This window comes from Brachionichthys hirsutus, chromosome 22 (genome assembly GCF_040956055.1).
Source record: "Brachionichthys hirsutus isolate HB-005 chromosome 22, CSIRO-AGI_Bhir_v1, whole genome shotgun sequence".
NCBI classification, from domain to species: Eukaryota; Metazoa; Chordata; class Actinopteri; order Lophiiformes; family Brachionichthyidae; genus Brachionichthys; species Brachionichthys hirsutus.
Genome location: NC_090918.1, coordinates 2,605,538 through 2,615,965, shown reverse-complemented (window position 1 = coordinate 2,615,965; position 10,428 = coordinate 2,605,538). Strand labels below are relative to the sequence as shown.

Here is a 10,428-nt window from a genome sequence, read left to right as displayed (position 1 = left end):
GCATGACGCGTCTCGCACTATTCCAGAATCCATGCATTGATTTATTTAAAAAATGCTTCTTGTTCTCACTCAGGCTCCAGATTCAGAGACCAGGTTCTAGTGTGAAACGGAGAAGACACCAAAGAGACCAGAGAAAAACAAATGTTTTATAAATTATGTTACAATGGAGGAGTTTTTAATCTGTTTGCGTTTGACAATCAACAATTACATACATAGTCTGTGCTGGAATTCAGAAAGCCAACGATATGCTATTGTTGTTTTATACTATTTATAGTGACGATGTAGACATTTTAGCTGCAGTATATTTTACATGGGGTGTAGTCATGAGTCAATGAGCATGTTGGCCTTTAAAGTGAAGTCGCAGAAGTATTGAAATAAATATCACGTTAAAAACATCAAGGGTGTCGGTGTCATTTAAAAAAAAAATGAAGTTCTGAAACCAAAATTCAGGAAAAGGAACATCCGTCAGCTTTATTGGTGTTTCTCCTCACTCGCAGAGCATCATGTAATTTTAAATTACACTAAAGGATATTTCTTGATATATACAGTTCATTGCTGTATTTTTGTCGAATCAAATCAAAATGATAATTTATTTCCCACTTATATTAATTTAATTGTTTCTTGTACGCAAAAAGGTATAAGTTTGTTTTGTTAATTTTTATTCTGCTTGAAACAAATTAATAAATAAATTAATAAAAATAAATAAAAATTATATTAATTAACCTTTGTGTAACCAAGGAGAAAAAAAAACATCTCATTGACATTTAAAATCTGTCTCACAAGAGAGTTCCGGCCGGGACAGGCGCGGTTACCGAAAACAGACGTAAATACAAGTTACTGTATGCTGTCTGACAAAACTGATATCTGTCAAAAAATGTTAATTGGGATTAGCAATTAAGAGAAAGAAAGTTCCTTTATTAGTCCCGCGGAGGGACAATTAAAAAATTTTTTTTAGAATACACACACACATAGAAACTGCTCACAGATAAGATTAGAACCCGGTTCCTTCTTGCTGTGAGGTGACCACGCTAACCACTACACCACCGTCCCGTGTTAAGTGCCGTATATATAATATAACAATAGAGGTTACGGTCTAGTTTGTGTCTTCCTTCCTCTCAAGACAGTCTTAACCACCTCGGAGGAAGTGGACACACGTCATCCATCTTTAAATTAAGGCACTTATTTCAAATTCCTGTACCACATATTCATTTTACCAAACCAGACCAAAACAAAACGTGCCATCTGCAATCACAGCTCGACCGATAGGAACATGCAGCAGCGTATAAAGCCAATGACTCATAACTCTGCTTGTGTCAATGATTAAAATGAGTCAAGTAAAACTGACACGGTGATGAGACTGATATCAGATTGCAGATAAGAGAGAGTCAACAGGACGGCACAAAGAAGTCGTTTTAGAAAGCTGCTCTGAGAAACTTTTGTTTGTACCGGGATCAATTAAAACGTGAGGATGGCAACTTCTAGGAAACAGTATGCCGTTGCCAGGCCTGTGTACTCTGAGGAGCGCTTTACCGATGATCATGAGAAGGTCTTCAGGAAACACAAAACCATGCTGGACCATGTGAAGGAGTGTCTGACGTAAGTAAAGTCTCCAAAGGTCGGTCTCTTCTAGTCTCCAGAGCTGAAATGGAAATGGTTCTGATTAAACAGGAAAACGATTGAAGGTCGACATTATTGAATAATAGCTTCTGATTTCTGCTAAAATCCAGCTGCAATCCAAAACGTGCCAAGAATGCAATGCTGTCTCTTCTGCCCATCATCGGGTGGATGAAGATCTACAGACTGAAGGAGTGGCTGCCGGGCGATGTGGTGTCTGGGATCAGCACCGGGCTGGTGGCCATTATGCAGGGTGAGGAGCAGACCCGGCAGGTCGAGAGGTGAACCGTGGTTGCTAGACAACCTCTAGCTACAAAGGAGGTTCTGTTTTTTGCTGCCTTTTACCAAGACAGTGTGGAATTAGCAGTGGGAAAACGGGTTTGTTGTATCTTCAAAAGCTCTGGATCCAGATCCGGAAGAATCCGCCATTACTGGAAGTGTGCCTTCTGTGAATAATGTCAAAACTAATAATGATATCAACGTGAATCCAGTTGCTAAAGTTCTGTTTTCATGGTTAAGGAGTCTAAAAATAGAGATAAAATAAGACAATAATTTTTCATGTAAATCACAATATGGGGGGGACTGAGTAGCTTGGCTCAGTCTATTTGTTTTTTTTATTTTGCCCTGAAAATTAACTTAAGATAAAACTTTAATTGCTCTCCACAACTAAATGAATTTCAACAGGAAATACGAGATCAGAAACACGAGAGTTTAAAAAAAACAACTGTCATATTAATTATGAGCATCTAGTAAAGCGAGATCGGATGAGCTGCAGGTGACAGAAATGAGCTGCTTGCAGGAAGAGGGGGATCTGGGAAGACGGGAGAGGTTAGTGAATGGAAAACGACTGATCCTACTCACGCTGTGACAGTTGCTCGATACCTCACTATCTAAATGAAACCGGTATTCAAACAACTTCTTCTTCTTGTTTACTAATTTGATGTTGCTTTATTGACGTCCTTCTTCGTTCTGTGCTTGTTGTTTCGTCATGGCCTCTCTCAGGGCTGGCCTTCGCTATGCTGGCCGAGCTACCGGCGAGCTACGGCCTCTACACGGCTTTCTTCCCAGTGTTAATATACTTTTTCCTCGGCACTTCAAGGCACATATCTGTAGGTAGGTCCCGCAGGTGCTTAGTCACTACATCAGTTTCTCCTCGCCTTTCAAAATCTAACAGGAAAAAGAAAACAAAAAAAATTTAATCAGAATTTACATACATAAAATTCTAATTAATTATATCTACAGTTTTTGATTTAAAAAAATGGAGCATGTTTAGGGAAAAACAGGTTTTCTGTCATGAAGCGCTGACTCATCATATAAAGACAGCTGTCCCCCCCCCCACTCAGGCGCCTTCCCAGTTCTCAGCTTAATGGTGGGTTCTGTGGTGATCCGCCTGGTCCCGGACGCGGAGCCACCGGCTAACATCACTGACTTTGAGGGCCTATCCCGGGACCAGCAGAGAGTTCTGGTGGCTTCTTCTATGACTTTCCTCATGGGAGTTTTCCAGGTACCATAATGATTCTGCACTTTCTTGGAAAGTTCAAGCCAAGCTCCTTTTCTTTTCTTTTTTTTCTGTTCCATGTAGCTTGGCATGGGCGTCCTGCAGGTAGGCTTTGTGGTCATGTACCTGTCTGACACTCTGGTGTCCGGCTTCACCACGGCGGCTGCGATCCACATCCTGGTGTCCCAGCTCAAGTTTGTGTTGGGACTTGTGGTCCCAGGCATCAGCGGCCCGCTGTCTATCATATATGTAAGTCCAGAATGCGTCTATAATAATGCCTGTAATATTATGATTAACTCAACAGAAAGATAATAAGAATATACTCCTCTCGTGTATTTGTGGAAGGTACTTTACTACTGCTAGCAGCCATGCTGTCACTAGTGCTGACCTGGGCATTGTATGGCTCCAGGGCCACATACGGCCCTTTGGTTGAGTGACTCGTGTAAGGTTAATTGGAAATTACGAAAATCAAACACATTTTCTAATTTTACTTCGTGCACGTACTAAAACTGCATTCAGTGACAGTTCAATATGATGAGTCTTAATGAGCACAAAGACACTATTGTGATGTCTTTAGGATGCTAAAAATCTTCACACAACTTTCCAACAGTATATTAAATGTCAAAATGTGTTTTAGAGTGAATGTGAGTGAAAATGTTTACTAGGAGTCACAAATGGTAAAACGTTCACATTTATTTTATCATTGTTTTGAGAAATATAATTGAATAAATGACATTTCTTTGTAAGGCAACCTTAATTTTTCACTGCTTAATTATAACATATACTCTTACAAGCTTGTCAAAACGATGCTATTAACGCTTTCATTGTAAAGAAATACAATTAATATTATGCAGAATTGAGTTCAGCCTTTTGGCCCGGCCCTCCAACATATATTGTGTAAAATTATTGCATGTAACACTTTCATCACACAGGAACATGTCTCGGCTCATTGTATTTATTTATTTCATCTTAAATCTTGACATTCCCATGGCAACATTATGAATACTATTTTTACCTTGGCCCACAGAGAGCCCCCTCAAAGTTCTAACAAATGTGTTTGCTTATTTTGCACAGACCCTGAAGAAGATATTTGTCCAGATCTCCTCCACCAACATCTGTGACCTGGTGATGTCTATATTGATCATGTTAGCTGTGTTCATTGTGAAGGAGCTGAATGAAATTTACAAAGCCCAGCTGCCTGTTCCCATCCCTATAGAAGCTATCTCGGTGAGAGAGATCTTCATTCTCCTGCAAAGTTCATTTTATTAGCCACGAAACATGTAAGCATTACATCACTACCACTGCCCCATGTTTTTGCCAAAAAATATATATAAAATCTGGATTTTCCCATTTACTTGTAATGGCGGCTATTTAAAAAAAAAATCAAAATATGCATTCAATTCACTCACCAAGAATCCCAGTCATAAAGGGGTCCGATATGAACTATCATGTAATATGTCTTCTGGATCTGATCCAGAATGAGGTCAGGAATAAATATCCATACAAATATCTATATATTCACTTTTTCTTTTCATGGTTGGTGCATAAAGATACTAAGAACAATTTAGAACCTTTTGGTGCTGAGCCAGATCACCATGTGGACGGTGTAAATCCAGTTAGGAGGGGAATGAGCTGCTTGGCGGAGGTCTGTGCTTTTCTATTTTTTTGTTGTTTTTTGTTGTTAACCACAGGAGTAGGCTGAAGCCACAGCTTATTCTGCTTATTCTCCCCATTCATATCACCAAGCGAGAAAACAAACAAACATACTAGCTACCAATTTATTTTGCCCAACAATCTCAACAGTAACAAGGCAATTTGAAAATCAAAAGTAATGGAAGAGAAAATGTAACATCCACATTCATCATACAATTCCATAATATTCCTTTTAAAGTTTTTTTTATTTGAACTTATTCCAAACATTTACTCCAACAACAGAAAGACTAAATATTTATTCTAGCATACGGCATTTTAAACACATAACTTCCTCTAAAATTATAAGCATCCTCCCGCATCTTAAACAAACAGGAAACTAATTATGTTTTACTTTAAACGTAAATTGTTCTGCTTTAAAATGGACCAAGCCTTTAAACTTGAGCTCTTTTAACTCAATAATTTAAAGCAGACATGATGCCAGTACTTGCAACCCTTACAAGGCCTTTCTGTTCACAGACTATCATAGCATGTGGCGTGTCCTATGGCTTCAACTTCACAACGAGATTTAATGTCACCGTTGTCGGCAAAATGGTTCAAGGGTAAGTTGAAGTATTAAAAATCAGACAAAGTACTCTTCACAAAACTGAAGCAATATATCAATGAATTACCAACGTTAAATGTTGATAAGCCTGTCGCAAGCTGAGGCTGATTAGATTCCAAGTCAATTTTAGGACTGATTAAAGTATAACTAGAATATTAAAGAAAATGCAGCAATTCATTGATATGCAAAACCATATTTTTGTGTGCAATGTTGAATTATTTACCATTATTTACGGTAATTGAAATTACTTAATGGATATGTTTAATGGGTCAAGTCTCTTGGAACTGCTGAAAAGTCATAACTCGTATATAAAAGTGGGTCAAAAATGGATGTAGTAGCTAAATAAAATGTTTAAAGGAGCACTTCACTCAGAAATGTAAAAACCATCTTAAAAAAAAAGACAACAATAAACAAACTGTTCGACTAATTCCTATATATGATTTTTTTTATCTTCTTAAATCAGTTTTAAATGTAACTACAGCTGATGGAAAAAGTGCCATCTTTCCTTAGTTGATTAGAAAGTACAAAGTAACACGAAAGATATTTCCATCCTAAAAACTGAGCACAATCGTCTTTCAGGTATGAGGCTCCCATCGCTCCCAGTATGCAAATCCTCCAGGAGAGTGCTGTGGAGGCCTTCCCAACAGCCATAGTAGGCTTTGCTATTGCCTTTTCTGTGGCCAAAGTCTACGCTATCAAACATGATTACACCATTGATGGGAACCAGGTGAGTTCATTGCATTAAATCTGCCATGTTTACCTGGCTTTACAAGTGTTAATGAGTTACCGATACAAAGCAAGGACAGAATAAGACTCGTATCGTTTTGGTTACGAAGACATCAAGTTTCCACCGAGTGTTGCAAAAGAAAAGTCGGTCCGATTGTAGCTCTTTCCGTTGTTTCCTCCCAGGAACTGATTGCATTTGGGTTCAGCAACATATTTGGAGCGAGCTTCAAGTCGTTTGCCGCCAGCACGGCGCTCTCCAGGACGGCTGTGCAGGAGAGCTCGGGAGGCAAAACGCAGGTCGTGCAACAAGTCTCATTCCCAGTGGCTTGGCAGCGGGTCACGCTGGTTTTAGATCAACTTCTTTTCAAAGGGTTTATTGTAATTTGTGTGTAATCTGTTATGTTGCACTATTTTCATCATCGACCTTCTCCAAATGCAGATTGCGGGTCTGATCTCAGCCTTGATGGCCATGATTGTCACTTTGGCTCTTGGCTTCCTGCTGGAGCCGCTGCCCACGGTGAGCCTGACCCGACTGATGGAGCCGCTTCGGGGGGGACAATGTTTCTGTCATGCCGGTTCACGTATCGGAACCATAATGTTCCCATCCCTGTAGAAACTATCTCGGTGTAGATCTAATGCTTAACTTCACCACAGTCTGTCCTGGGTGCCTTGGTCATCATCAACCTGAAGGGCATGCTGATGCAGTTCAGAGAAGTCCCGTACCTGTGGAGGAAGGACAAGCCAGACTGTGTAGGTGTTCCCACATGTAACGCAGATGTACTTGTACTCACTTGGATATTTGCTTTGCTCTTTCAGTGTTTTACCTGTTTGTTTACAGGTGGTTTGGGTGTCGACGTGTCTGAGTGCGTGCCTGCTGGGCCTAGATCTCGGCCTGGCGGTGGGGTTGGGAGTGGAGCTGCTCACCGTCGTCTTCAGGACTCAGTTGTAATAAAACTTCATTCGTGACATTTGACATTAGTTTAGTTTCTTAAGATGCCAAAAATGAAAACTGGAGATTAAAGCATGGATTTATTGTTGGAAAAAAACCCTATAAAACCCAAATGAAGGCAGAATGCAGCGTCTCAGGCGACTAAAATAAAATGCGTCTCTGCTTTTGTAGAGTCAGAAAACTTTGATGGGTTTATGGCGAGACTGTTTCAGACCTTTGTGAGGGTTAACGTTGCTTTATTATGTGACTCAGATAATATAACTACTTTAACACTATAATAAAAGTACATAGAGGCCAATGGAATGTTTTACCATGAAGGCTTCAGAAAGCATTTTATTGTGTTTTGTCCCTTCTGGAGGGACATTTTTGACGGTACTTTATTATGCTTTGTCCCTTTTGGAGGGACATTTTAGACGGTACTTTATTGTGTTTTGTCGCTTCTGGAGGGACATTTTAGACGGTACTTTATTGTGTTTTGTCCCTTCTGGAGGGACATTTTAAACGGTACTTTATTGTGTTTTGTCCCTTCTGGAGGGACATTTTAGATGGTACTATATTGTGTTTCGTCCACTGGAGAGATATGCTAGCGAGCATGTTGATATTGTTACAGCTTTCCACAAAACAAAGCAATAAAAACAAAAAACAACAACCCTTAGTGTTTAAATCACATAAAAAAAAGAATTATTTTATAAAGTATATTTTTACGATGATGCTTTCTTATCACATGCATCACACATAGAACCCTCGTCGTGTTTTCCAGCCCCCGCTGTGCTGTCTTGGCTAACATCCCAGGGACTGACCTCTACAGAGATAGCAAAGACTACCTGCATGTAAGTGTGTCCCGTAAACTCCAGTAAACCAACTGGGACATTCCTCGCCTTTCTGTTGCTCTTCTTCCCTTTCCAGATATTTGAAACGAGTGGGGTAAAAATCTTCCGGATACCCTCGCCTATCTTCTTTGCCAACGTTGAGTTCTTCAAGGACAAGCTCATGGCCGCTGTACGTATCGCCTCCGTTTCACCGCAGGCTGCAAGTTCACAATAGTAAGATTTGGTTGTTCCAGGTTGGGTTCAACCCTCTGAGGGTTTTGAGGAAGAGGAACAAAGCTCTCAAGAAGATCAAGAAACTTTGCCAGGGAGATCATTTGGATTTTACGGCGGTGAGAGTTAAAAATAAATAAATAAAGGAAACTAGTAGCGCTTCAATGTGTTTCTCTCAACAGCTTCAAATGTCTTTTTCTGTATTTGTAAAACAGAGAGAGCTTGGAGATGTATACCACCAAAGCACTGATGATTCATACAAAGACATGGAGGCGCTCGATCAGCCCACTCACCTCAATGCCCCGCCTTTCCGGGTGGACTGGAATGACAAGTTTCCCGATGGGATCAGTGTTCCCAGAGTGGACATCCACAGCTTGATCCTGGACTTCTCGGCTGTGTCCTTCCTAGACATCGCCGCTATAAAGGGCCTCCGAAGAGTACGTGATAGGGAGGGGGAGTCTCTGTTCGACTCGTATCTCAATACACCGATCGTCTGTTAAATCCTCCGATGCGATAAACATTTAAAGAAAGATTTAAAGAAATGAATGAAACAATTCAGTAAGTTTAATAATTTTTCAATTCAAGGGACATTGCACTCTGCCAAATAATATAAACGATACGTTCAAATGTGGTCAAATAGCAAAATGTTTACCGTCATTAACAGTAACACAACCAGGCGATAACATCAACCTTGAAATAAATCCTTGAGTCATTTTTATGACCTCATTCTCTACAGGTGTTCAGAGACTTCATGCGCATTGATGTAGATGTTTACATCGCATCTTGTGATGGTAAGATTCTTTTATTTTATTTTATTTAAAGTACCCTGACTATTGTCCCGAAACACCTCCCAACTTGACTCTCGTGTGCCGACAGCATACATCCTGGAGAAACTCCATAGCTGCGTGTTCTTCGATCAAGAGGTTCTGCCCTCCGTGTTCTTTTTGACCCTTCATGATGCCATGCTGCACGTGCTTGAGAAACAGAAGGGGAACAGCTGTAAAGACAGAGTGGTAAGGCTAACTAGCATGCTTTGACCCTTTTAAAGCCTCGGCGTTGTGTTCGACCTACATGTTTAGTCTCAATTGCAGTTCATTGGCAAGAAGTATGAAAGATTTTATATGCCAAAATAAGAAAAATCTTAATTTTATTCATTTGTATTCATAGTGTGTGTGTGTTTTTTTGGTTTTTACATGAATTTTCATATTGAAATCAGACCGCTGTATGGACAACAAGGTGAAGGTGTCCAGCAGAGAGTAGACTGAAATTTCCAGTCATTAACGGGGGGGACATCCCTTTCTGGGGAGAGATAATTTGTTCACCAAAAAATAATTGGTTGAGCAGGTCGTCCAATGATCGAGAGTTCGATTCCCGGCTCCGGCACACGTGTCCTTGGGCAAGACACTTCACCCACGTTGCCTGTGTGAATGTAGTGAGCGAGTCGGTGGTGGTCAGTCTGCCCCAGGGCAGCTGTGGCTACAATAGCAGTTAATGTCCTTAAGTCTAACAAACTGATCGACTTTGTCTGGCTGAACTGACAGAAATGACTAATGAGCAAATTAGTCATTTTATTAAAATGCTCCATTAGTCAAGCTCCTCTGAAAAGGTTAAGTCCGATCCTGATTCTCATCTTACTTATATTACTTGTGTAAGGGGTGACAACGAAACACTTGTAGTATTTAATACAACAGGATATACACTGAACAAAAATATAAATGCAACACTCTTGTTTCCGCTCCAATTTTCCACGAGTTTAATTCAAAGTGCTTTGACTTCTACGCACACAAAAGGCCCATTTCTCTCAAGGTTGTTCACAAACTTGTTTGAACCTGTGTTAGAGAGCACTTCTCCTTTGCTGAGATAATCCATCCACCCGACATGTGTGGCATCTCAAGATGCTGATTAGACAGCCATGGTGCAGTTTTACCGTGCGAGGCACAATCATAATGGCTGTTTTTTTTTTTAAACTGCATGTTCTCTTTACAACCCTGAAACTCTCTCTCTTTTTCTTTTTGCAGATGAAGAATACCAAACTCTAGAAGAGCAATTGCCTCAAATGAAATACTTTCAGAAAAGCATTCAAACGTAACACACACCGTTGGATAATCCAAGAACATTTCAATCTCCTTCACTCAAGACTCTGCTCGCCGTGTTTTCCTCTTTTATTTTGTCCACCGATGATCATGTGATTTTTGTTTTGTTTTGAATCTAGTCTTTAAATCTGGTGTTCTTCTGTTTGAAGAGTCAAGTTTAAAAAAAGAAGTTCCTGATGTAATAAACTGTTGATCCCGCTCGCCCATGTGCTTCCGAAATACGCTGCAGATCTGTGGTAACGAGACTTTTTGCA

General features: G+C 40.1%; 1 protein-coding gene across 1 annotated transcript; it reads left to right on the top strand.

Annotated features, from left to right (window-relative positions):
- The first annotated feature begins 1,468 nt into the window (after window positions 1–1,468).
- On the top strand, window positions 1,469–10,251 carry LOC137910983 (chloride anion exchanger-like). The gene is made up of 19 exons (XM_068755405.1): window positions 1,469–1,596; window positions 1,728–1,867; window positions 2,617–2,727; window positions 2,958–3,118; window positions 3,197–3,361; window positions 4,187–4,339; window positions 5,282–5,364; window positions 5,946–6,093; window positions 6,276–6,389; window positions 6,532–6,609; window positions 6,747–6,842; window positions 6,931–7,037; window positions 7,802–7,871; window positions 7,948–8,040; window positions 8,105–8,200; window positions 8,297–8,518; window positions 8,818–8,872; window positions 8,958–9,094; window positions 10,100–10,251. The coding sequence occupies exons 1-19, from the start codon at window positions 1,469–1,471 to the stop codon at window positions 10,118–10,120; spliced, it is 2,178 nt and encodes a 725-aa protein (XP_068611506.1). The 3' UTR covers window positions 10,121–10,251.
- The last annotated feature ends 177 nt before the right edge of the window (window positions 10,252–10,428 follow it).